This window comes from Oncorhynchus nerka, linkage group LG18 (genome assembly GCF_034236695.1).
Source record: "Oncorhynchus nerka isolate Pitt River linkage group LG18, Oner_Uvic_2.0, whole genome shotgun sequence".
Classification (NCBI taxonomy): Eukaryota; Metazoa; Chordata; class Actinopteri; order Salmoniformes; family Salmonidae; genus Oncorhynchus; species Oncorhynchus nerka.
The window spans coordinates 60,047,202-60,074,849 of NC_088413.1; the positions used below are offsets into that span (position 1 = coordinate 60,047,202).

A 27,648-nucleotide genomic window follows, 5' to 3' on the forward strand; every position below is an offset into this window, starting at 1 on the left:
CACGTTGGCGACAGAGAGCGTGATAACACAGTCGTCCGGGACAGCTGATGCTCTCATGTATGCCTCAGTGTTGCTTGCCTCGAAGCGAGCACAGAAGCAATTTAGCTTGTCTGGTAGACTCGTGTCACTGGGCAACTCGCGGCTGTGCTTCCCTTTGTCATCTGTAATGGTTTGCAAGCCCTGCCACATAAGACGAGCGTCGGAGCCGGTGTAGTACGATTCAATCTTAGTCCTGTATTGACGCTTTGCCTGTTTGATGGTTCGTTGGAGGGCATAGTGAGATTTCTTATAAGCTTCCGTGTTAGAGTCCCACACCTTGAAAGCGACAGCTCTACCCTTTAGCTCAGTGCGAATGTTGCCTGTAATCCATGGCTTCTGGTTGGATTATGTGTGTACAGTCACTGTGGGGACGACGTCCTCGATGCGCTTATTGAAAAAGCCAGTGACTGATGTGGTGTACTCCTCAATGCCATCGGAAGAATCCCGGAACATGTTCCAGTCTGTGCAGTTTAGCATCTGCTTCATCTGACCACTTTTTTATAGACCGAGTCACTGGTGCTTCCTGCTTTAATTTGAGTTTGTAAGCAGGAATCAGGAGGATAGAATTGTAGTCAGATTGACCAAATGAAGGGCGAGGGAGCGCTTTGTACGCGTCTCTGTGTGTGGAATACAGATGATCTAGAATCTTTTCCCCTCTTGTTGCATATTTAACATGCTGATAGAAATTAGGTAGAACTGATTTAAGTTCTGTTGCATTAATGTCTCCGGCCACTAGGAGCTCAGCCCCTGGGTGAGTGGTTTCCTGTTTGCTTATTTCCTTAAAACAGCTGACTGAGTGCGGTCTTAGTGCCAGCATCCATCTGTGGTGGTAAATAAACAGCCACTAAAAGTATAGATGAGAACTTGGCAAATAGTCTGGTCTGCAGTTGATCATAAGATACTTGAGGCGAGCAAAATCCTGAGACTTCCTTAGATTTTGTGCACCAGCTGTCGTTTACAAATATGCAAAGACCCCCCCCCCCTCGTGTTACCGGAGTGTGCTGTTCTATCTAGCCGGTGCAGTATATATCCCGCTAGCTGAATAGCCATGTCATCATTCAGCCACGATTCTGTGAAACATAAGATGTTACAGTTTTTGATGACCCGTTGGTAGGATATTCGTGATCGTACCTCGTCTAATTTACTGTCCAATGATTGTACTTTGGCGAGTAATATTGACGGTAACGGCAGCTTTCCCACTCGCCTTCTGCGGATCCTTACGAGGTACCCCGCTCTGTGTCCTCTGTACCTGTGTCTCTTCCTCTTGCCAATAACTGGGATGTTGGCATTGTCGGGTGTTCGGAGCATGTCCTGTGCGTCCTGCTTGTTGAAGACAAAATCTTTGTCTAATCCGAGGTGAGTGATCGCTGTCCTGATATCCAGAAGCTCTTTTTTACCGTAAAATATGGTGGCAGAAACATTGTGTACAAAATAAGTTACAAATAATGAGAAAAAAAACCCACATCATAGCACAATTGGTTGCCGCCCGTAAAACTCCTGCCATTTCTTCTGGCGCCATTTTTTCAACAACCAATTTGACAGAGCATGAAGCATAAAAAAAGCAAATGTTGAACAATCCAGGTATGGAAAACTCTTAGATACTTGCCCAGAAAAATTCACAGCAGCAATCACTGCCAACGGTGATTCTAACATGCATTGACTCACAGGGTTGAATACTTATCTAATAATACACACACACAGTACCAGCCAAAAGTTTGGACACACCTACTCATTCATGGGTTTCTTTAGTTTTACTATTTTCTACATAGTTTTGATGACTTTACTATTGTTCTACTATGAAATAACACATATGGAATCATGTAGTAACTAAAATGTTAAATCAAAATATATTTTATATTTGAGATTCTTCAAAGTAGCCACCCTTTGCCCTGATGACAGATTTGCACACTCCTGGCATTTTCAAAACCAAATTCACCTGGAATGCTTTTCCAACAGTCTTGAAGGAGTTCCCACACATGCTGAGCACTTGTTGGCTGCTTTTCCTTCACTCTGCGATCCAACTCATCCCAAACCATCTAAATTGGGTTGAGGTTGGGTGATTGTGGAGGCCAGGTCATCTGATGCACACTCCATCTCTCCTTGGTCAAATAGCCATTACACAGCCTGGAGGCGTGTTGGGTCATTGTCTGGTTTAAAAACAAATGATAGTCCCATTAAGCGCAAACCAGTTGGGATGGCGTATCGCTATGCTAGCCATGCTGGTTAAGTGTGCCTTGAATACTATTTAAAATCACAAACAATGTCACCAGCAAAGCACCCCCACACCAATACACCTCCAAAGGACAGATTTCCACCAGTCTAATCTCCATTGCTTGTGTTTCTTTGCCCAAGCAAGTCTCTTCTTATTGGTGTCCTTTAGTAGTGGTTTCTTTGCAGCAATTCAAACATGAAGGCCTGAGTCACTGAACAGTTGATGTCGAGATGTTTCTTACTTGATCTCTGTGAAGCATTTATTTGGGCTGCAAGTTGAGGTGCAGCTAACTAATGAACTTATCTCTACAGCAGAGGTAACTCTGGGTCTTCCTCTCCTGTGGCGGTCGTCATGAGAGCCAGTTTTAGTTAGATAGATTATAGATTGATGGTTTTTACGACTGCACTTGAAGAAACTTTCAAAGTTCTTGAAATTGTCCGGATTGACTGACCATGTTTTAAAGTAATGATGGACTGTCATTTATCTTTGCTTATTTGAGCTGTTCTTGGTCTTTTAACAAATAGGGCTATCTTCTGTATACCAAACCTACCTTGTCACAAAACAACTGATTGGCTCAAAGAAATTCCACAAATTAACTTTTAACAAGGCACATCTGTTAATTTAAATGCATTCCAGGTGACTCCCTCATGAAGCTAGTTGAGAGAATAGCAAGAGTGTGGAAAGCTGTCATCAAGGCAAAGGGTGGCTACTTTCAAGAATCTCAAATACATTTTTTGGTTACTACATGACTCCATGTGTTATTTCATAGTTCTGATGTCTTCACTATTATGCTACAATGTAGAAAATAGGATAAATAAATAAAAACCCTTAGGTGTCCAAACTTTTGACTGGTACTGTATACATGTTTAAATAGCACCCCTTGTGTGCACATTCAGTAATACCATATACTTCAGCATGGTACAGAAACGGTCTGAAAATCTGGCTACCACCCAAGCCTATCTACAAAGACTATTGACAGCAACACAAAGGACTATGAGCAACTGCGGGATCCTCAGGCTTTTTCATTGCATTATACAATATAGCCATGAAAAGGTGCATTATGACCATTTTAATTAATGAACCCCATAGAACATACCTCATGTTTTACCTATTTACTCACGTTTGCTATTCAAAGAGCACTAAATATAAGGGTTCCCCTCAAGAAACACAACCAACAAGCGAGAGAAATGTAACATTGAAAAACATTTGGATAATGGTCAGCTTTTGTAATAAAGGAAAAGTTGCTGGATTACTCTGTTCAAGCCGAGTGCTGGGACGTTAGTCTGTCTGAGAGGACAGATTTGTGACGGTAACAACTTTAGAGCACAGTTCTGTTGTGTAAAATGGAGACCATACCGTATAGATATAATAGATCCTCCAGACCTGGCGCTGGCGGTTTTGTGTCATTCCGTCCGAGGCGGACCTGAAACAGAGCAGAGACAGACAGAGCATGCTGGGATTAGGATCAGAAATGTCATCAGATATCACCCTCATGTCCATGCCAGGCTGTCACTCCTTACCCATGCCAAGTGCTGAATGCAACAGGTCTGAATGGAAACTGTGCTTCAGGGATTAATGTAGCCAGACGTTGACAGTTTTAGTCAGACACGGCAACTAATGTCTCCAGCAACAGCGCAGAAAACAAATCCTGTAAATGCTTGTATTTAACATAGAATAGTTCTCTGGGATACAGCCTACCTGTTCTTTATATATCTGCCAATGCCATGTCAAGTAAATCAGGGCCAAGTGTTATAAAGCATATTAACAGAGTGATAGAGCCTACTTGGTCAGAAAATAACAGCAATCAACATGTAATGAATAAATAGTTGCACTGATGGGGAGCAGGGAGTTACTTCTGCTTGTAAAACTTCACTTATGATCAGTACAGGGGATGTTTGGCCAGTCAGCTAGTTGCTCAGATTTGGTCAGAGACTAAAACCCCTGTGCATATTAACACTAGTTGCTGTGGAAGTTCACTTGCTGAAAGCAAATTGTACATTAATTAATTCTTACATCCAAGAACACTATTAAATATCACAACTAATACAGAGGGTATAATCATCCACCCCTCTCTCTCTAATCAGTGAGGTGTTTTGTGCCATACATACATAACTCTCAAACTGGGTGCAGTCGTCTTTGTCGTTGTTAGAGCAGTACATGGGTCTGTGTCCCATAGTGATGATCCAGGGGCGCTCTGCTCGGTTCTCTGGCTTGTTGGCCTCCTGAGAGAGGATCAGACAAGAGAAGGAGTCACATCGCTGTGTGTGTGCACGCACATGTGTGTGTTTGTACTGTTTAGGACAGCAAAGTTTATTACTCAAGAAATACTACTAAAAAGGGCATTACTGTCACTGCCAGGTTCAGTTGTCCAGAGATGCGACAAATGGCTTCACTAATACTGGGACTGTAAATTAAGTACTTTACCTCAAGGTCCTTTTTAAGCCACTCGTACTGCTTGAAGATGAGGTCCACACCATAATCAAGAAAGAAGTAGATCTCAGTGGAGAGAGAAATGATATGGGCTGATCCTACATTCCAGCTGTGGACAGAGCATACAAACGATCAAAAGCCTTGACCATCCAAAGTAAACAAACTACTGATAGGGACACATACTTAGTCTATAGTGAAATACTTTCCCCAAAGGAACATTTGCAAAGGAGCGTGTGAAAGATTAAAATTGAACTAACTTGCATTATGTAATAGGCTACATGGCATGCATTTTACCTTTTGATACATTGCACAAACAAAGAAAATAGTGCTGTGTCATCACTGCTATTTTACGGTACAATCTCTCAAACATTACTAGCTATCTTGTTTTCCAATGGAAGGGATGTGGGTAGTGACCGTGAGAGCCCTATGATTGCACGGTGCCTGGCAGAGTGGGGGACCAGGAGAGAGCCATTCTGTATGTGGCTAGCTCACAGCTAAATTGGACAAGATTTAGTGCAGGGATGGGCAACTTTAATCGGGGTGGGGGACAAAGAATCTGAGCTCATCAAGGGGGGCCACAGTGGCTTGCGGTTCGGCGTGGCCATAGTCTTTTGCGGATCCTTAGCAACATTTGTGTCCCTCATATACATGTCTGTCTCCTCAGTCATCACCCCAGTCCTGCATGCTGTGCAGGTGCTGGAAAGAAGGGGCCTTCTTTAGCCTGAGCCAGGGGAGTGAGGGGCAGGTCTGTGGTCTAGGAGGTATTATCTTACTGCCTCAGAGAATGGCATGTGTGTTATGAGCCTGCCACAGATCGGATGTATGGCTCCTTTGTGCCGTCAGCCCCTTCACTCAGACTGAACCAAAGTGTTCCAAAGGGGATGCTAGCTAGAGCTCCCCTCTCTTTGGCCAAATCATTTGGGGGTGAGTTTACTTTCATCAATGACCACTTCTATACAGTAGAGGGTAAGTGTGTGTGTGGTAGATGCTCCCTTACCTGTACCATAGACTCTCAGTCTGTCCTGGCATGCTGAAGCGGTTCCTGTAGTTGGAAAAGTTGCTGTGAAAACAGAACGGGTTCGCCTAATGAGATGCATGGACTTTAGTGTTCCATCTAGGTGCCTTAAATACCTCAGGTGAGATATTTAGTGCCAGAAACCTTAGTTCTATCATCATGTGGTTCCCTTGTCCGCCCTCAAGACACCTGCTTTGGGACTGGGTCGCTTTCTGTTTATTAGGTTTGTGTAATTGACTGAAATTATTACTTTGCATTGGTTTGAACAAAAAGTGGATAATTTATTTGGCTAAATGACTTGAATCTGAACTTAAATAAATTGAACTTGATGTATATTGGAAACCTAAAGTGTATTTTTTGTAAAACAATGCATTGACAAAGTTAAACTGGAATCAAACAACCCCATTGTCTGGTCTTTCACACCACCTGCTCAACCCAGATCTTAGAACATGTTATTTGCACTTTGTGACATAAACAAGGCTAATCTTAGACAGCTAATTCAGAATACATACTATAGAAAGATTCATTACACAATGACACTGCCATTTTTTGTAGTTGCTAGCCAATCGTGGTCGTTACCTCTCCCACACTCACAATAGCTTTGAGTCACAATCTTCATGGAGATGACCTATCTAGCCAGCTTTGACTACAGAAGTAAAGCATCTGCTTTAAACCTGCATGGAATACAGCCATTTATTACACTAGTCCACTGCTACAGCCAAGGTCTGTAAGTGGTCACCTCTAGAGACAGGACAGGATACGACCAGACGGTATTTCCTACAACGCCACCACCTCTACCACTGGTCATTTATCAATATTATAGTGCCAGAACCACCAGATCCGGACACACACAGACCGAACCGGTTCCCCTAATGACACCCAAACCGAGACTTGTGCCTTGGAGAGCACCAGTCGCAGGCGTGCTATCCACCCACCCAAACACGTGCCATTTCCTAAATATTTCAATGGGCCAAACCTGTGTTAACAAGCGGCATGCAGAAAGGAAAAGCCTTTCTAGGAAGACGTTCACTAACGACGGCAGGCCAAGCCAAGAGCTAGCTGTCTTTAGGGGTTTACAGATTTGAATTTCACATATAAAACTGGGAGCCAATCTTCCTTCCAGTTAAAGCAGTAGAGTCATTCCACAAAATGACTGTCTTTTGCATCCCTTTGATATTTTAAGTAGAAATTGTGCACCAATATTTCATTTTAAAAGCCTGTTAAAGTATATTAAATAAAGTGCCCTTTAATATAGACTGCATGGAGAATAAAATAAATTAGATTTTTTTTTTTATGAATAAAGACTTTGCTCAAGTGTTTTTTATTTCCCTCCGTCAACACTAACTTCTAGGAAGATTTTAACCCACTTAACCCCAGCATTTCTCCCTATTTTCACCATTGTAAAGCCCTTGCTACTTTGATGCTTTGACAAAGTCATTTCTGAAGATGATTATTTATTTCTTGTGATTAGTGATTCATATTCATCTGTCCCTCATTTTATGGTCAACCCTTTCACGTGAACTGAACTCTCGTTTGAATAAAAATAAACATTGAATATGTAGTCAAATCACAGTGTAAAAGCATATGACTTTTTTGGCAATTTACTGGTGTTTTGTGGTGGAAAATGGAGTGTGTCAAGCATAACACATTAACCCTGTTACCCATAAACAGGCTAGAAATGTTTTAACAATTTCATTTTTTTGTGTGAAACTTGCATTAAAATGCCCATCCCTGGTTGCACACATGGGGATTTATGGCTGATTTACGATGAAATCGTCAACCCTGTTACGGTCAACCATGCTACTTTATTTGTCACTTAATAGGCACTTACTATAGTCCTTTTTTTATTTAACCTCTTGAGATGGGAAAACATGTTTTTTATTAAGTTGAATATATGCTCTTTATGACAGGACGTTAAAATTAGGTGAAATCCAAAGTTTTTAAAAAACCAACTTACACTTCTTAAAAGGCACCGAATTGGTGGAACGACCCAGTAAGGTATGTGGTGAAGTGATGGGGGAGTCTGATAGCTCTCCTGGCTTATGTAAGAGGCAGACAGGGACAGAGCGGCCCACCTGAGTGAGTATGGATGCTGGAGGTCAGATGACAGGGTTAATGCAAAGTTAGGTAACCAGAGACAGTTCTGATCAGAGATTTAAAGGAAAGATCAGGATCATAGAGAATCTCTAGTTAATGGGATAAGTCGACATTGGGGTCAAGATTACATGGTCAAATTCAAAGGTAATAATAACTCAATAATTGAACGGTCTGTAACAATTGACCAGTCCACCATTTGTAACAGAGATTCTGACATAATCCTTTTCATGCTGTAACATACTTAATCCCAAACCATTCTGGGTGGTTGAGAAAGGAAGCCACAGTGTTGTCCCGCCGTATGCAGAACTGGGAGACGCTGTGAGCAGCAGCATGTCTGAGTCAAAGCTACTTAGTCTGGAGCACAGTTATGGGTTAATTCCCCCATCTTGTGGTGGCTAGGCAGGGAAGCAGCTGACTGTTTGTTGGATGGACACGAGACGCAAGGTCTCCTTATGGGCGGACACCTCTTACCTCATACATAAAACAATATACATTTTAAGAGACCCTGGACAATGAAAATAGAACAGGGGTAATAAAAGCACTTCTATTTGGTCCAATAATATATGACCTTGTTTTGGTATACTGAATGATATATGTGCATGTCTAAAGGGGAATCATTACAACTTCCTAAAACAGCCGCTCAGAAGTTTTTTTCTCCTCTACAGTGGAAAAACTGATCAGCTCAATTGAAAATGCTTATTTGTGTCATTCATTTACATTGTGTCCCCGCATTGCCCCCACCCTCTTCTACGCTGCTTCTACTCTGTTATTATCTATGCAGTCACTTTAATAGCTCTACCTACATGTACATAATTACCTCGACACCGGTGCCCCCACACATTGACTCTGTACCAGTACCCCCTGTATATAGCCCCGCTATCGTTATTTACTGCTGCTCTTTAATTATTTGTTATTATTATCTCTTACTTTTTTAGGGATTTTCTTAACCAAATCGTTGGTTAAGGGCTTGTAAGTAAGCATTTCACTGTAAGGTCTACACCTGTTGTATTCGGCGCATGTGACAAATACAATCAGTTATAGTTTGTAACTAGAAAGGCTGTTTCCCTTGTGTGATTTATTTTCCCCTAAAATAATATGATACACATTTGAAGGGAAATGATCCAGCTTAAACCTTGTCAAATGCAACGTGGATGGACTGATTCATAATCCTAATCAACAGGACTTTCCCCTGCAAGTAAACTGTTTAGAAACCACACATACTAACAAATCAGATCAACCCTTTCATTTCACTGATGAGTCTGAGCTACAAGATGCCAACCTAATCCTGGCTTTTTGAAACCTTAAAAGGAACAATTGCTGTCTGAACATCAATTCACGTCATGGCTCATTGTTTGAAATGGCAACAGTCACTTCCTATTGCCTCAGATGGGCCATTGAACTATAGATTATGCGGGGGAACAAAGGCGCTCTTGACTGGGGCCTTAGCATCTAATGTGGACATGCTGGCCTCATGCAGCTGGAATGCTGAGGACTCGTGGTCAGCCCGGCTCAATTGCTTTTATCAGGGGTGAAAATAAACCAGTACGGTCCCATACGGAGTCCTGGCAAAATAAATATTGGGGGTACGGTGTACCGATAAAATCTGAGCCTATAACAATAATGAAAATGTAAAGAAAACTGTAGGCTTTTAAAACATTTATCTTGATGTCAGCTGCATGAAAAATGATCAAAATCCCTTGAAAACGTGTGGTATACAGTGAACACTCCAACGCTGTGTGGTTCGAGGAGAACACTGACGTTTTCCCAAGGCAGGGATGAATGGCCCGAGACTGACGCACACAGACAGCAGTAGACTCATCAATTCAGTCAAAAAATGTAGGCATAATGATAATCATTGAGATGTACTTTACATTCATCAAATGGCAGGTGCAAATAGCTGGAATTCATTTGTGAGTGTGAGACCGTGCGCAGGTACCCTACATGAGCCTTTGATTATTTGACAATCAGATGAAAACACCCTGAATGGTTGTGTTTATGCCACATTAAAAAGGCAATACATTTTTGTTAAGTTAAATGACAAATCTTTACTACGAGGCCCACAGAGATTCTATATGAAATTCTATGATTAGGCCCATAAAAACAAATGTGTGCACGTGCTTAGTAGATCCTGTACTGGGAATACAAATCTACTTTCACCCCTGCTTTTACTGGGTTAAGAACATATAAATAAAAAGCAGAAGCAACTGCTGAAAATCTTGGTTCTTAAATATTATATACTTTTTATCTAAACAATAAAACATACACATACAAATGACAACATCATACAAACATCATCTACATCACACACTGTCCAAACCCACTAGCACACACGCCCATCGCCAGGATCACTTTCCTCAACATGGCCTGAAACTGCACCATTTTGTTTCTCTCCGTAGCCCACGCACTTTCAATATCTAAATAATAAATCATTTGATTGGTTCTGACAAGCACCACTGAATAAAACAGTGTATCTGATTGAGGGGGACGGTAGGCTTTAGGCTATGTTATCCAAGGTTCGAGGGTACTGCTTTTTGATATCAGGTTCTGATGTCAGGTGACAAGGCCAAGAAAAACAGGCTACTGTTAGCAGCTCCTTAAATTAGGCCAGGCAGTAGGCAGACTAGGCACATTCCACCAGGGAAGAGGAGACCAGGCCTGGCCTGGGGATACAAGAAGCATTATCATTATGATGCATGATTAATGTAGGTGTTTAACATTCAATCACTTCCTCATGCTAACACACTCACACCTGAAAGCACATTGTCTGCACATCGACTCTGTACGGGTACTTCCTGTATATAGCCATGTTATTTTTACTCGTCATTGTTATTCGCTATTCACTGTGTATTTATTAATCATGTCACACAGACACAGTACATACATATATACAGTACCAGTCAAAAGTTTGGACACACCTTCTCATTCAAGGGTTTTTCTTTAGTTTTCTATTTTCTACATTGTAGAATAATAGTAAAGACATCATAACTATGACATAACACATACGAATGATGTAGTAACCAAAAAAGTGTTAAACAAATCAAAGTATATTTTATATTTGAGATTCTTCAAAGTAGCCACCCTTTGCCTTGATGACAGCTTCACACAGTCTTGGCATTCTCTCAACCAGCTTCACCTGGAATGCTTTTCCAACAGTCTTGAAGGAGTTCCCATATATGCTGAGCACTTGTTGGCTGCTTTTCCTTCACTCTGTGGTCCAACTTATCCCAAACCATCTCAATTGGGTTGAGGTCGGGTGATTGTGGAGGCCAGGTCATCTGATGCAGCACTCCTCCACTCTTATTCTTGGCCAAATAGCCCTTACAAAGCCTGCAGGTGTGTTGGGTCATTGTCCTGTTGAAAAACAAATGATAGTCCCACTAAGCGCAAACCAAATGGGATGGCGTATCGCTGCAGAATGCGGTGGTAGCCATGCTGGTTAATTGTGCCTATAATTCTAAATTAATTACAGTGTCACCAGAAAAGCACCCCCATACCATCACACCTCCTCCTCCATGCTTCATGGTTTGAACCACACATGCGGAGATCATCCGTTCACCTACTCGGCGTCTCACAAAAACACAGCGGTTGGAACCAAAAACCTAAAATTTGAACTCATCAGACCAAAGGACAGATATCCACTGGTCTAATGTCCATTACTCATGCTTCTTGGCTTAAGCAAGTCTCTTCTTATTATTGGTGTCCTTTAGTAGTGGTTTCTTTGCAGCAATTCGATTATGAAGGCCTGATTCACGCAGTCTCCTCTGAACAATTGATGTTGAGATGTGTGTTACATGAACTCTGTGAAGCATTTATTTGCACTGGTAACTCTAATGAACTTATCCTCTGCAGCAGAGGTAACTCTGGGTCTTCCTTTCCTGTGGCGGTCCTCATGAGAGCCAGTTTTATCATAGCGCTTGATGGTTCTTGCGACTGCACTTGAAGAAACTTTCAACTTTCCAAATTGAATGACCTTCATATCTTCAAGTAATGATGGACAGTCATTTATCTTTGCTTATTTTAGCTGTTCTTGCACTAATATGAACTTGCTATTTTACCAAATAGGGCTATCTTCTGTATACCACCCCTATCTTGTCACAACACAACTGATTGACTCAAATTCTTTAAGGAAAGAAATTCCACTATTTAACTTTTAACAAGGCACACCTGTTAATTGAAATGCATTCCAGGTGACTACCTCATGAAGCTGGTTGAGAGAATGCCAAGAGTGTGCAAAGCTCTCATCAAGGCAAAGGGTGGCTACATTGAAGAATCTCAAATATAAAATATATTTAGATTTGTTTAACACTTTTGGTCACAACATGATTCCATGTGTTAATTCATAGTTTTGATGTCTTCACTATTATTCTACAATGAAGACAAACCCTGTAATGAGTAGGTGTGTCCAAACTTTTGACTGGTACTGTATTATCTTTATCTCTGCATTGTTGGGAAGGGCCTGTAAGTAAGCATTTCACTGTTAGTCTACACCTGTTGTTTACGAAGCACGTGACAACTACAATTGTATTTGAAACAGACACGCACACACGGTACAGGATATGACACTAAATGGCTGGCCTTTTAGTGCAGCCCTCTCACTGAGCTGATAGCCTAGACCAAGATCCCCAGGACTAAAGCTCTGGTATTCACCCCAATAACCAGGGGGCAACAAGGTTGTCCATCAAGGACAGGGTTGTACTGAGCATGATGAGAGTGGAGTATGTATTTAAACTAAACTTGGTCAATAATATACAGTAGCCTGTTTTTTCTGAGCTGCACAGAAATAACATTACAGACCAGTAGACTTTGTCTGAGAGTCATTGTGTAGTAAATAAACAAAAACAACATTTCAGTGAGTTTCTGTCAGTAGTTTCTGTTGGCCTAGATGCAAGATAGGAAACTGATGTCTCAGTCAGTGTTTATTTTGGACAAGGTATACTTGTTTAGTTATCGGTGGTTCTTGAAACACCTCCAGACCTTAGAAGAAGAAATAGTTCCCATCTGTTCCAATGGCACAGCGGAGTTGACCAAAGTGTTTCCTATAGTGGAAAAGCTATGGTTGCTCCACTCTGACCAAAAAGTTGTTTTTCTGAGCTTCTACCCTTGCCTCACAGTACAGTACAGTAGCACATTATGGATATCAAGTCTGGGGAGGTCTGGCAGTCTGTCTCACCAATATGAAATACAGCATGTACCGAGTATTTTTCCCAAACCCTTTAATAATAGCATTGATTAGATGTGACCTGTACAGAATGCACCAAAATATGTACCAGGAGCAGAAAACATTGGCTAATGGTGAGCAGAAAATAAGCCGACTGCTACCATGTTGACTCACTGTTTATGAAGATTAGAAACTGTTCATAACACTGTCAGTTTTAATCATCAGTTTAACACTAAATGACTGGTGCGTGTGTGTGTGTGCATGTGCGTGGGTGTGAAAGAGAGAGAAACAGAGAAGTAAATAATTAAAGGGGGTCATAAGGTTCTACTCATGACAGACAAGCAGAGAGCAAGAGAGAGAGAGAGAGAGAGAGGAGTAAGTAAATAAGTAAAGGGGGTCATGATAAGGTCCTACTCACTATTCAGCCTCGTGGTTCCCAGGACAGGTCATATAGGGCACGTAGGCAGCTATGGACTGGATCTGACGCATGAACTCATCTCCAATCCTGCCGTTGTCCTGAAACAATTAGATTTAGTCATTTACCACAGCATAACAAACCGTTTCAGTGGTAATTAAACCTGATATAATAAGGCTGACAGGATACAAGTAAAAAGCACATTAAACGATCTAAAGCCAAAGTACTGTAAATCAATTTTCCAGACAGCTTCAGGAATGTTCAATTTGCATACCAAACAAAACCCCAATGAAACTAGAACCATTGATTTCACAACTATTCTAATGGTGGCAATTGAGCTTAGGAACACACTGTGGTGGATGGCATGGTAATCTTCTGATTTTCAGTTGCCATTGCCCTTAATGAGCTTTCTGAAAGAATTTCTATTTATAATATCAAGGAAGCCGCGGAACAGAGTTCGACATTCCAGCTCAAACTCAGCATGAATTGCGGCGATTAATTTTTATGGTTGTCTGCTCATAATGTCCAGCATTTTTCTCCATATTTGAGAAAAGTATGAAAGGAACAACATAACCAACATTGCTATTTAATTTGAGGGAAACAGCAGCAGCTGATGTATGCCATTGGTGATTAATAGATGTCATAGTATTTATGAAGGGCACTGTGAGACTGGCCAGTTAGGTTTGGGGAAACATGGCCTCTTGTCTACATTAGCTAGTTGTCTCGGCTGAAAAGAGCCCTGCTGTTGTACTTCATGGGTTACTTCAGTGTTATGCCCCTAATTCCAGTCTTTCAGCACAGGATTAAGGCATTTCACAGCTATGCAGCTCATTACAGCAGCGTGTCTTAACCATGGCCCAGGCATGATCTTCTGATGAATAGTAATGGGATAAGACTGAGCAGGGTTAGAGTAGCACTATCTCATCTGTCATCATGGATCTAGCCAGACACCCAGATGGGCTTAAGAGGTCTAGCCTCATGCTGACATAATCCACTTTCATATCTTACCCTGAGGGTACCATAAACTTTGAGTGTGCCCCCTTATGCCCATAGTTTAACTTCATGAAAATCTCATGAAAAAGTCCTTAACATAAATGGTATGTGTATCATTCTACCAGCTGACCAGTGATGGACGTTGTAACGTGTGTGTGTGCAGGAAACAAAAATATGTAGATATTTTACCTCATGCATGTCATATGCAAAGTCCCCTAGAAAACACAAAACCACATATTGGTCATGCATCACCTCTCCAAAGTGTGCTCCATGTTACACCCAAAGTAAAACACAATGTTATACCACTGTGATTCAAGTTATTATGTAGTTAGGATCAACAATTGTCAACATTGATAAGGTTATTCACTTAAGACAATCAGTTGGGAGTTTAACCACTTACCAACGTGTAGGATGACATCATACATCCCGACCTGGGTCTCCTTTTGCAGTCTGGCCAGAGACTGAGGGTTCTCATTGCCCATGTCCCCATAGACGGCAAACCTGGGACTCCAGCTAGTGCTCTCATTCAGAGCAGTAAAGGAGAATACATCACTCCAGCCAGCCTCACTGCCACAGTGGTACACTGCAGTCAACACAGGGAAGAAATCACTCCCCTATAAATACTATGATGATGACAGACCACAGACTGAATGTGACACACAACAGACATATCCTAAATACATCATGCTAGTTCTATTAACATGGAAACCTACCATAAGCAGAGGCAGGTCTCAGATCAGTGAGAGTGACCCTGTGGATGTACATCTTCCTCCCCTCGGATCCTCCATCCACAAACAGAGTAGCTTTGCCCTTGGCTGTCAGCTCAAACAGCCGTCCGCCCCACAGGCCGTACTCCACGGTGCTCTCCTCCGTCTCATTGAATGTGGTCCAGGTGATCTCCATAGAGCCAGGGAACCCTAGGGAGAAAAGACCCATAGTTATCCAGCCAGATCAGGCTGCTCACCTTACCCACCTGGAGAGAGTTACAGCCCTGGATACTTACTGATCCAATTACGTAAGCTGGGAGAAACTAGCTCAAAAGGCTGATTGTTCAATAGCTCACAGAGCTTAACATTATATTTTTTTTATCACTTGTTCAAAAGCTCAAGTCACTTGTCCCCCCCCCCCCCAAAAAAAAAAGTCTAACACCATTTTTACATCATTATATGATGCAAGGAGCCACTTTACAAAATAAAATGAATTACTATCTTTTTTACCATAGAGAATCAGACAAAAATGAAGGCTACACCTCTACCTATAGGCTTCTTTGCATATTCAAACCTTTAAGGCTCTCATGGAGGATGGTTGGCCACCCTTGGTAGCCTATAAAATATTGCAATATTACAATTACAACCAAATAGTTTTTTATGTCTTTATAAAATAATTATCTCCAGTGCTCGAAATGAAGGGTGTCCCGTTGTCCCTGGGATGATCAAAGATATGTCTGTAGTTCAAAACAGACTCTGGGACAGTTCTGGGACGACAGATGCAAAATTCATACAACCACAGCAGATTACATGTTTTATTTATTTTTAAGTAATGAGGCTGATGCAACAGATTAGACCGTTGATAAAGTTTTATTACTTCATATTATAAGCTCAACACTGCTCACATGGCTTTAAGTTACATGCGAATGTACCAAAATGCAGTTAGTGGGAAAACACTGTTCTCAGAAGTGTACCACGCGCATGAGCGCTTTCATGTGACATAGATTAAAATATCAGTACAAAATTAAGAGAGAGGGGAGATCTAAAGATGCATCAACCAGGCAGGGTTACTAACATCACTAGGATTATGCCTTTGGCTGCTGGACAATAAAATAAAGTTGATTTGAAAACCAACAGAACTTGAGAAAAATGCTGGTTTCAATGGCATATTAAGTGTTTATAAAATCATTTTCTCAACATTTCTATGGTCATATTTTGGTTAGGCTACTTTGAAACAAGGTAAGACAACCATAAAATGGCATAAAACGTCCAGGTTTTAAGCAATTACGTTTATGGTTAAATAGCAACAGGCTCTGTCTGCCCTTCACTCTCCGCTCTCTTGATAATTTGATCTGAATGAACCATGACTCGAGTATGTCGACAGAATCAAGCCTTTAGACCAGGAATTAGCAACTTTGTGTGTGGGACACAAAAAAATCTGAATTCATACACCGCCCCCCAGGTACCACATTCATACACCGCCCCCCCAGGTACCACATTCATACACCGCCCCCCCAGGTACCACATTCATACACCGCCCCCCCAGGTACCACATTCATACACCGCCCCCAGGTACCACATTCATACACCGCCCCCAGGTACCACATTCATACACCGCCCCCAGGTACCACATTCATACACCGCCCCCCAGATTAAAGCCTGGACATATAAATAGATTTTTATATTAAAGATGAATGGAAACAGATCAAAGACCTACCTACCATAGGAAATGTGCACCTGCTCAGGCTGGGTCCCAATGGGAGGAACACTAAGCACTAGCAGGGGTGCCAAGCTCAACACAACGAACACAGCACCAACAACAGACACCATCTTTGCTCTGTCTGGTCTACTTCTGCACAGTCCTGAGGGGAAAGGAGAGGTGCAATTCACACAGTAGGAAGTGGATACCGGTAATATACTAATATACTGCTGTGTCTGCAGTCCCATGACTTTTGTTGCCCTCTCATACAATGTCACATGATGTCATAAAAAACATGTAGGCTAGTTCAACTCAATAGACTCTGCTTCCCTTAAATGAAACCCAGCCTTTCAGGATACAAATAGTCTCAATTAGGCTACAGAAAACTGTGCCAGATACATGTTCTTCTACAGTTGTGCTAGTGTACTGCACAGTCAGCCAGTCAGTCAGTGTGTCTCTGATGAGGAAATCAGAATCAGTTGACCAAACTGATGAAACAGCAGCCAAACCTGTGAAGTCAGCAAATGCAGTGTGGCAAGGCATGATGAATCAATAAAAGCAGTTGGATTGTTGATGTGTGCTCATTTAAAGGACAAGTCATTCGCTTTGAGTTAATCTATTCTTGCATTGGCTTTCTAACTGATGAGAACTGTATCACTTTATGATTGCCTCCCCCATACAATTATACAAGCCTTATTAACATGTTATTAAAAACGTCAACTATGATTCTCTTTTAAAACAGTATGTTAGAGAGAAGCAGTGAAAGATCCAATCTACTATGAGAACAAGATAAACCTAAAAGTGATCGAAAATAGATGATTCATTCTGTATTTAAAGCAATCAAGATGTATATTTTGAAATCGAATGCACTGAGCACATTGAACACTAGGGGGTCGACAACAATAATCCAATATGTCTATTGTACATTTACCGCATTTATGAATCCCAATAACGTCCACCAGCCAATCTGAGCCTGGGGACGAGGTTAATGAATCCCCAACAAAGTCTCTGGTCACAGTTCAGGAAAGGAACCGGGGCTTCGTTTGGGTTAAGAAACCAAGCTGAAAAGGATAGTAAAAACCAGCCTCATTAGATCGGAATATATGACTACTTAATATGACTTCTTAGAAAGTACATCAACACTGACAGGTAACGTTAGGTGATTGCAGCATTAGCAAGGTAGCTAACTAGTAGAGTAGGTTAAATCGAGGAAGTGTTAGTACAAGCCACGTTATATGTGCTCATCGTCTGTAGCTATCCTTCAACATTATACTGCTTCCTCGAGCTCTTTGTCAGCTGTGCTGCTACTGTTAACAGCTAACGCAACTAGCAGACAGCAGCCAATGCTAACTGCAATGCTGAGTTCACTGGATGATAACTGTAAAACAGATATGTATCGTGATAATTGCAAGTGTACAGTAGCTTCCTATAAATTGAAATGCGCAAAATAACCAAACGTGGCAAAAATACATTAGCTAGACAGACAAAGTTGCCCTCACCTTTTCTGGCTACGTCATTATTCAAAATAACAACAATGTGCCCGCGAAGAATTGTGGGTAAAAACCAGTTTACCCAGCTTGTGTGAAATCATTACTTCAAATAGTTGCAAAATGTTCCGTTTTGCAACGAAAATGTGCGTTTATGTTAGACAGATTCAGGTAGTTCCCTCCCTGTTTGCTGAACCTGTCTAATAGATAACAGTTTGGAGTAATGATTACACTGCTGCTTTCCCTATATAGTGTATGTAGGGCCACAGACAAACCTAGGAATAATTTAGCTTTAAATGTATGTGTATGTTCAATGTGGTGTGATTCAGGTTCCCACTCGGCCGTCAGCCCTTCAATCCGTTATTGTACAGACAGCTGTACTTTCTCTCTCACTGTGGGTATTCCCAGAGCCATTTACAGTGCTTTGTGTGTGTGTGAGGAGTTTTGATGTACATTGATTGAAAAGAATGTGTCCTTTTTGCCTCATGAGCATAGTTCAACTGTTGTACACCAACAGAACCAACCAACCAACCATTGTATTACTCCCGTGTTTGTAAACAAAGTAAATGTAAACAAATACTATATAGCCTCAACACATGGTTAAAACTGATATCATAGATGGATCCATAGCTCTGCCTATGAATTTGAGAGTGATTACATTTCTCCAGCCCCATCCTTCAGCTTTTCTACTGATACAGAGGCTGGGAGGTGGCTTTGTTATTGTTAACTGCTGATTGCCACTTTAATGAAATCTTGAACTGGAACAACCCTCATACCTTTTGTCATCGCTTCATATAACTGATGATTGAATCTAGCATGTCTGAGTTTTCAACCATGTCTTTGTTTCATAGACGTCTGTCAGGTCGTTCAAGGAACAACCCTGGAAGACTGAAGGAGTTGTGTCGTGTACTGTAAGTGGAAGACCCACCATCTCACTATCATTCGGAGGAAGCAGCGATCCACAGGGAGGACTTATGATGTGGCCAACAAGGAGAACGAAATGGCCTGTGTGCAGAGCATGTAAGAGATCGTCTACATGGACCCATGGGAGTATCCACCCACTGCCCATCATACTAACAAGACTGACGAGGCTGGTTCAAAAGACAATGACTACTTTACAGAGGTGTGAAATATCAGTAGTCTGTTTGCCTGAAGGGTTGATTGTCTCATCGTCGTGATATGCTTGGTGTCACAAATATTTGAATGTATTCCACCTCCGGTGTTCTGCTTTCCACAATACAAAGCTGCTCTTTGGAAGAAATCTGAGACTAAATCTAGCCTTGACCCTGTGACGAAGAAATGTTGGAGAACTGCTTACATATTTTTTAAGGTACAGTAGAACTTGTCATGATTGAAATATCGGAGGTTTTATTGGTCCAAAGTTTTGATTCTAGAATAGCATAGCTCTTTTGTCCTACAGGATCAAAGACACTTGTAAGTAATAACAAAAAGGTACATTTCTAATGATTTTTTCCTGGTAAAAAAACAATGATTACAATTGACGTTTAATGCCATTTATGTATTATTTATCTAATCTTTCCCCGATAGTCTTGACGATGAGTCAGAGTCATCCAGTGTTTCCATTGGCTGTTGTGTTGACCTTTTCCCTCTAGTGAAAAAGGTCCTCACTAGTCCATATGAAGAGTGAGTACCACTGTTAATGACACACTATCCATTACAAATTCTTGATAATCCAACCAAACTGATCCCATGCTATCTTGCAGCTACCGGGTAGTTGATTAACGATGGGTACAATCAGTGTTGAAACATTGGTGGCCAGAGCTCTCAACAAGTCGAGGTACTAACGCTCAATCTATGGATGGTAGGTTTTAACAGAAAATATATGGCAATCTATCGTAAATTTGGTAATTTATCCTTGAATAACTTTTAAAAATTTTTTGTATTCATATACAGTATTAATTTATTATGTCTGTGTCCATATTTTCAATGAGTTGAGTAGATAGACCATACATAGTTCAAGAGAAAATAACCTAATTAATGAAAAAAGCATCTAATCAAATATTTACATTATTTTCAATCAACTCTGCAACTCTTCCAACATTTAATTTTTTCCAAACTGCCACCAGTTTGATGCCAAAACAGTTCCTAGTAATATACCCTCCCTTTGCAACACTATTTAAAATACATGATCATTTGAACATAAGTACAAATAGTGTTTGTGATGTATGTGACATTCGTTCCTGTTTTTCAGGCTATAGACTCTTACCTGTTTCAGTTGCCATGCTTGCAATGGTGGCCCATGTCAAGCTCAAGTCCTGATGACTTTGTTTCCAAATTCCCATTGTGAAACAACTCACAAGAACCAAATGGACTTGTGACTCAATGAACTGCACTACTTGAAGTGTTATGCTTGGAAAAACATAACCTAGTTCATTTGAGGGCTGCTAAAGAGTGTCTATCTGACTCAGAGAGACACTCCAGACAATGATTGTGCCTAATTCTTGTTAATGGCACAGTGCAGTCAAACAGGATTTCCCTGTGTTTTATATACTGTATATTTCCACGCTATGAGGTTGGAATAATAATGTGAAATTGTGGAAATTATAATAATTCCCTTTTAGTGTAAGAGCTGTTTGAAAAGACTGACATTTCTGACTTTTAGTGGGATGGGGTGTTGGTCTTCCATGGTACTATCACCATGCGGTACATTAGTTAATAGACCAATGAGAAAGAGAATTCCAAACATCTCTGCCAATGACAGCTAATTTCCACTCCAACCACTCCCAGAAAGTCCTAGCAAAGTTCTTGATGAAAGTAATTGCTCTTTGCTAAGAAGCTATTTGTGTTTCTTTTTGACCATTTTAATTGAAAACAATCACAGTAAAAGTACTTAGTTGTTACCCATAAATGATTTGATATTGAGCTAAAAATGGCTGCATTGGATCTTGAAAGCCTTTTCATTGAATTAGAATTTGATATGACCACAATGCTATCATGATTTCATCTCAACGGCACAACATTGATCCAAAGGATGAAAGCGCATAGAACTGTCTGGTTACAGTAGTGAACCATTTGAAGTTGTATTTAGTTCATTAAAATGGTACTTAAACTTGTTTTATTGTAAACAAATAAATGGTGAATAGTCTGGGTAGCCATTTGACTAGATGTTCAGGAGTCTTATGGCTTGGGGGTAGAAGCTGTTTAGAAGCCTCTTGGACCTAGACCTGGCGCTCCGGTTAATAGCAACCGCCACTGCTGAAGGTTTCATTTTTGTTTAGTCAGGCTATTGAAATATTCCAAGCCCTAGTTAGAGCCCATAACAAGGACCCAGAGTATAAATAATGCCTGGAGTTTTTCTTGGTCAGGTCACATGTTAGAAAATATTCCTGGCCCTATTCATAAGGTACATCTACAGTATGTGTTGTGTTAGTGCACAGGTCCTCCAGACATAGTTTATATTCACTGTTTGAATCATCATGAAGATAAGTTGTTTAGGCCTTGTCGTTTATGGTGCTTTGTTTATGACTCTCTTTGTATATGAAAACAAATAACTGTAAAATACCTCTTTGCATAACAGGGACATGGTGATACAGTATTTGTGAGGATGGGGGAACACATTTAGGGGATGCCAGTTTTAAAAGTTGTCTTGTTTGTTGTTCTACTTGATCAGCTAAAACAAACTGACATTGCAACACCAAGACAAAGGTTACAATCGCTTCTTCCCAGCAGTGGAGGAAGTGTTCAGAAGGTGAGATATTAGGCAACCATCCCACTTGACACAGATACGTTGAAGGTTGCTTTAACCCATGGTGTTTCCTATTGTGACGTGAAGCTGAGGCTGAAGTCCAGTCGTGACTGGCCTGTAGAGGCTGTGTGGAAGGGACTGCACCTCAGTGGACTGGTTGGCAGCCTGGGTGGCCTTGTTTGTTTCTCTCTCTCTCTCTCTCTCTCTCTCTCTCTCTCTCTCCCCCCTATATAGTGCTATCAAAGTACAATGTGTGTATAACGGTTTATGGTCACAGAGCGCAGCACACAAACACACACAGTGGAACAGTAGCAGTGAAGGTAAGTGTTCATTCTTTACAACATTTCAGTAAGGTTCTTAAAGTACCTGTTCTATACATTGTATTCCAAAATGACTGATTTTTGTCCAAGTATGAAATTGTCAAATACATGTATCTCTTGAATGGGCGTAACACAATTGTTAGAGAAATTGCCTTACCACTCTGTATGTATGGTCAATTGAATCCACATGTCTATTTACCCTGAAGGAAGTTCCCGTTAGAAGATGCAGAGTTTTGGAACATGGACAGTAGCAGCAGCACTGGTGTTCAGTCTGATGGGAGTACACACTAAACACCTGGTAGCTGAGAACACCCATCTCCTGACCTCTGAAGAGCACGAGATGGTCCTCAACCAGGGAATGAAAGGTAGGGATGACAATACTGTATTATTAGTAATGGAATGGAATTACCAACATAATGTAGAAATGGATTCTACAGTAGGACTTATGGCTGTTTCTGTAGTTGTCATGTGTCGTTTCAGTGGGATTTAATTTGGGCTTCAAATTGTATTAATAGCCCTATGTGTGGTGCTTGAAGTATCATATCTTTGCTGATAGACAAACCCATTTGTTTTGAGTCTCTGTAATTCTGGAGGTAGTTCAAATGCAAAAGCCTAGACCGAATTACTTACTGACCCTTCTATACTTCATACTTGACAACTGTGTTCCTTATAAACTTCTTTCACATTTCTTACCTGCTGCTGAGAACAGTAGTGTATTGTAGTGACACACTTTTGTCAGACTAAACAGCAGAGATGCTACATTAGAGCATCAAGGTTTGACTACGCTTGTCATGGACACGGTGAAATCCCATGGATTATGAAACTGCCAACAGTCATGAAGATTAGCCCATTGATGATAAGACAGGGAGTGGCAGGTTAATCATCGTGGTCTGTCATCATACAATACCTTGAATAGGTGTACACAATGATTAGAAAAATAAATCCAGATTATCTGCTTTGATTTAATCAACTTGATCTCATGTTACTCGTCAACTCTTTGTGCAATTTGCGTATTTTGCGTATTGTGGGTGTTAATTCAGTTTGTTGCTCTTTTACCCTTCAGAGTACCCCAGGGACTGCTATGAGATGTTGATGGGTTCAGGGGGTCAGGCCAGAGATGGAGTGTACTTGATTCAGCCAGCTGACTACCCCATCCTGGCCTACTGTGCCATGCAAGATGGTGGTTGGACCGTAGTGCAGCACATCACGGTTAACAGCAGCGTGGACTTCGACCGCACCTGGGTCGAATACAAGCAGGGTTTTGGGTTGCTGAATGGTGACCACTGGCTGGGGAACGAACACCTCCACCATCTCACCCGAGGGCCAGGACGCTACAAGCTGGGGGTCAAGCTGGTGGACAAAGATGCCGTCGCCAAGATTGGCGAGTATGACCCTTTCATGGTGGAGGACGAGCGGTCTGGGTTCAGGCTGCGTCTTGGTCTGTTCCAGGGCTCTGCCTTAGACGCTCTCACCCAGGACACAGAGAACTACCTGCATGACAACCAGAGGTTTACCACCAAGGACCGAGACAATGACAACTACTTCCAAAACTGTGCTAAGCTGGAGTTCCAGGGTGTGGCGGGAGGGGGCTGGTGGTACGACGCCTGTGCTGGGGCCAACCTCAACCGCAGGAACGTGATCTACTGGCAGAAGGACTGCAACAAAGAGCACCTGTGTAAATACGCCTGGATGATGGTAAAGCCCTCAGACACAGTAAAGGTGGTCCACACTGGGGACTGTAAGAAGGATGAACTGTGAGTCTGTTGTCTGGAGATTAGGTTGATCCGTGCCATTTGTGGTTATTCTAACGCAGTGCTTCTCAAAACATTGTTTACGTAATAGAGACAATAGTTCAACACATTTAATTCAGAAATACATAGAGACATATGATCACAAAATGCTGTAAAGGAAACAGTTCAGTATCAACTGATTTGTCACGCATTTTTTTAAAGTAATAAAAAAAAAGCTATAGTTATTTTGGGGACTTCATACACTTAAATCTCCCCCTCTACCTTTCCCCCAGAACTGTATGTCTAAATGATCACAGACCACATTTTGTGGTCATTATATCATAGCTTATTACACATGTAAACCCACTTTTGCTGTATTTATTTACTCACCTAATATCACTGAACGAATGTGTTGGTTGTTGGGCCAAAAAACAAGATATACTGGATCAAAATAAGATTCAATCCAGTAAGTTTACAGTAGATTTTCTGATGACACATCTGATTAAATAACTCGATTTTAACGTTTTTTGATTGTTCTGATCAATTGAAATTCTGTAAATATAATGTCTAGCAATGGGGACATGAGAATTATACAGCACAGAATGACCAAAACAAAAGCCTGTCTCCTGAGTACAGACAGATGTTAAACACATTCTAATGAATACATGACACAGAACAGTGGATGAATCAAAGCCTACGGTCTCCCACTCAGTATGGATGTAAATGTTGAGGGCTGTCACTGTACTGAGTGACTTATAGTGACCCTGGACAGATTAAATCACTCCCTGATATGATCCCATGCTTAGGCCTGAACTGAACCCACTATGATTGATTAAAGGCTAATCCTTATCTGACAAGTCATTTGTCAGGTGTATACTTTATGCGGAAGTGTCCCATAAACTATTGCATGAAATCACATGTTTTACACAGTTTATGTGCAGATTAAAGCTGCTGAGTTGAGAATTAAATAGAATTTGATATCGCAAACTCAGCATTTACTTTAATCAAATCTCTTCCCCTCTGTTTCTGTGGTGTCTGGATTCATTTGGATTGAGGGATGAATACATTTGTACTGTATATGTGTTTGTGCTTGTGTATTGGTGGAAAGATTGGCTGTTGAATGTTTGATTATTAGTATCTGACAAAAGTCAATGGTACATGTGAACAAGGCTTTGATGATCAGAGTGTACAATCATTTGTTATCCGGCTCACTCTGAAATCAAGTCAAGAACTGTGATAGCCCTTAAAATAAACACAATGTAGTCTAACATAATGCCTAGAAAACATTCAGAACATGTTTTTCTATTAAATATCTCTAACTTTTTTGTGCATGTTGGGTTATTTTTAATATTTACATGTTCAATTATGTATTGGTGTACAGTATCAGCATTTGGGGCAAGATTATCAAACACTTCTGAATTCCTTGTGAGCAGTGATCAAGGTATTGATTAAAGAACAATACCATTGACAAACTAGAGTCTTGTCTCTAACCTTTGCACTTTTGACACACCCTACGTGTAGACATAACTCAAATACTGACAGAAATATTTCAACATCTATCGAGTCATATAGTCTTCATACTCGTTCCTCTGAAAGGAAGGTGTGAATGGCTCATGTTAGCTTGCTGCTCACTACAGGGTTTTGCCCGTACCAGTAAAGTTTCTCTTCCACTCTCTTCTTCTTCCACTGACAGAGCAGCAGCATGCGGAAGGTCTTCTGGAAGGTCTTGTTACAGAGGGCGTAGCACATTGGGTTGACTGTACTGTTGACATAGCACAGCCAGTAGCCCAGGTGCCAGAGAGACACAGGGATGCAGTCAGAGCAGAAGGTGGAGATGAGCACCATGATGTTGTATGGTGTCCACGTCAGGATAAAGGCCAGCAGGATAGCACTGAGAGTCTGGGCAGCCTTCCTCTCCTTAATCAGCACCATCCTCTTCCTCTTGGTCAGCTGGATCTTCAGAGTGGTGTCTATTGGCTTGGAGGAGGAGGTGGAGGGTGGGGCACTCATAGAGTCAGCTGAAGAGAAAGATGATGGGGCCATGTTAGTGTCCCCATTCTTGCTTAGCTGGGCACCGCTGCTAGTGTCTTTGGGAACTGGTTTAAACTTGTAGGACACACACTTCTTGCTCTTCTGGGAGTTGGTCTTTGGTGGCGTGTGGAAGAAGTTGTTCTCCTCATAACTGCTGAGCTGTTCTTTATCACAGCCCGCTGCACCCGTGCTCTGCCTACACTCCTGGCAGGTGGGCTGAAAGGCCCCCGGGGACACGGGCCGCTCCTCGTCCTCCGAGGAGGCATAGCTGTTGAAGGTGGTCAGCTGGTCAGTCTTGGACCACTCGTCGTTGGTGGCTGCTGCTGATTTGGCTGCATTGCTCCTGTTGGAGGAGGACCAGGAGGCCTGGGTTCTGTCCCGGGAGGCAGAGCTGAGCTGCTTGCAGTTGAAGCAGGATCTAATGATGGTTTTCTGGGGCTTGGTGACACCAGTGTCTGTGGAACTGTTGATGCCCTGGAGCTCAGCGAGGTCCTTGGTGCGACGTTCCGTCTCCTTGTAGATCCGACAGTACAGGATGGTCATGATTGACACTGGGATGTAAAACGCAGCAATGGCTGTCCCAAATGTTATCACTGGCTCCGAGAAGAACTGGATCTGACACTGCCTTTCAGGGACTGTCCTTTTCCCCACAAAATACTGCCAGCACAGTATGGGAGGGGCCCACAGGATGAGGGACACCAGCCAGGCCATGCCTATCATGACCCCAGCCCGTTTGGGGGTGCGCTTGGCTCTGTAGGTCAGGGGTCTGGTGATGGAGAAGTACCGGTCAAAACTGATTACCAGCAGGTTCATCACTGACGCATTACTGGCCACGTAGTCCAAAGCCAACCAGAGGTCACAAGCCACACTCCCCAGTGCCCAGTATCCCATCAGTATGTAGGAGGTGTAGAGGTTCATAGAGAACACACCTATAATGAGGTCAGCTACAGCCAAACTCAGCAGGTAGTAGTTGTTGACTGTCTTCAGCTGGCTGTTTACCTTAAACGACAGCATCACCAGGACGTTCCCCACTATCGTAATCAGGCTCACGATGGCCGACACAGTTGCTATGGTTATGACCTCCCATAGACTGTGTGTGACAGGGTGGATGTCTGATGCATTGCCATTTATGGATAAGTTCTGTATTCCCCCACCGTCCATGTTGTTTCTCTAATGTTGTCCTTATTGTGGTATGAGTGGTATGGCTATGAGAGAGTAATCTGTTGGGTATGCCATATTGAGTAGGCTATCCTAGAAAGAAGAACAAATAAAGTGAGTTAATAAAATAACAAATGCAGTTTACAAGTGATCTTTTCATGCAAAGTCAAACTCCATGTACAGTATATAAAATAAAGGGTAGTGCCATAAATAGTCACTAGATGGCAGTAATAATCAACAATCATCCCCATGTGAGTCTAGTAGTAAGTAGGGCAGCAATGCTCACACTGGCCAAATATGGGGTCCATTCACCCTGCAAAACATATTGTCTAGACAGTTTAAGACCTCAATGTAAATAAAGTGATAACAGCACCTAAAAAGTATGCATGTTTGTGCTGTGTCATATTAAAGTGTATTATTCTATTTTTGCTGCAAAAAAAGCTCAGGTAGA

At 41.7% G+C, this 27,648-nt stretch overlaps 3 protein-coding genes and 1 pseudogene across 4 annotated transcripts in view; 2 read left to right on the forward strand and 2 right to left on the reverse strand.

The window, feature by feature from the left end:
• Positions 1-18,379, reverse strand: part of LOC115146251 (acid phosphatase type 7) — a 30,160-nt gene extending 11,781 nt beyond the window's left edge. Inside the window, exons 1-11 of one of the 2 annotated variants that reach the window (XM_029688227.2) lie at positions 18,265-18,379; positions 17,697-17,826; positions 16,788-16,928; positions 15,073-15,276; positions 14,760-14,942; positions 14,549-14,574; positions 13,370-13,467; positions 5,679-5,741; positions 4,676-4,790; positions 4,360-4,473; positions 3,608-3,674 (exon numbers count right to left, since the gene is read on the reverse strand). In XM_029688227.2, the coding sequence (XP_029544087.1) occupies positions 3,608-3,674; positions 4,360-4,473; positions 4,676-4,790; positions 5,679-5,741; positions 13,370-13,467; positions 14,549-14,574; positions 14,760-14,942; positions 15,073-15,276; positions 16,788-16,896 (979 nt within the window). In that variant the 5' untranslated portion in view covers positions 16,897-16,928; positions 17,697-17,826; positions 18,265-18,379. Of the gene's footprint in view, positions 1-3,607; positions 3,675-4,359; positions 4,474-4,675; positions 4,791-5,678; positions 5,742-13,369; positions 13,468-14,548; positions 14,575-14,759; positions 14,943-15,072; positions 15,277-16,783; positions 16,929-17,696; positions 17,827-18,264 lie in introns of those variants that run through there. The other variant, XM_029688228.2, reaches the window with a different exon arrangement.
• Positions 18,380-19,288: 909 nt separating this feature from the next.
• LOC115146495 (KATNB1-like protein 1) lies at positions 19,289-22,161 on the forward strand (annotated as a pseudogene).
• Positions 22,162-22,185: 24 nt separating this feature from the next.
• Positions 22,186-25,333, forward strand: zgc:194887 (uncharacterized protein LOC571819 homolog). The gene is made up of 3 exons (XM_029688229.2): positions 22,186-22,278; positions 22,485-22,643; positions 23,342-25,333. Exons 2-3 carry the CDS (start codon positions 22,502-22,504, stop codon positions 24,034-24,036), a joined length of 837 nt encoding a protein of 278 aa, XP_029544089.1. The 5' UTR covers positions 22,186-22,278; positions 22,485-22,501; the 3' UTR covers positions 24,037-25,333.
• Positions 25,137-27,367, reverse strand: LOC115146250 (muscarinic acetylcholine receptor M5-like). The gene has a single exon (XM_029688226.2). The coding sequence runs from the start codon at positions 27,198-27,200 to the stop codon at positions 25,620-25,622; it is 1,581 nt and encodes a 526-aa protein (XP_029544086.1). The 5' UTR covers positions 27,201-27,367; the 3' UTR covers positions 25,137-25,619.
• Between the last annotated feature and the right edge of the window lie 281 nt (positions 27,368-27,648).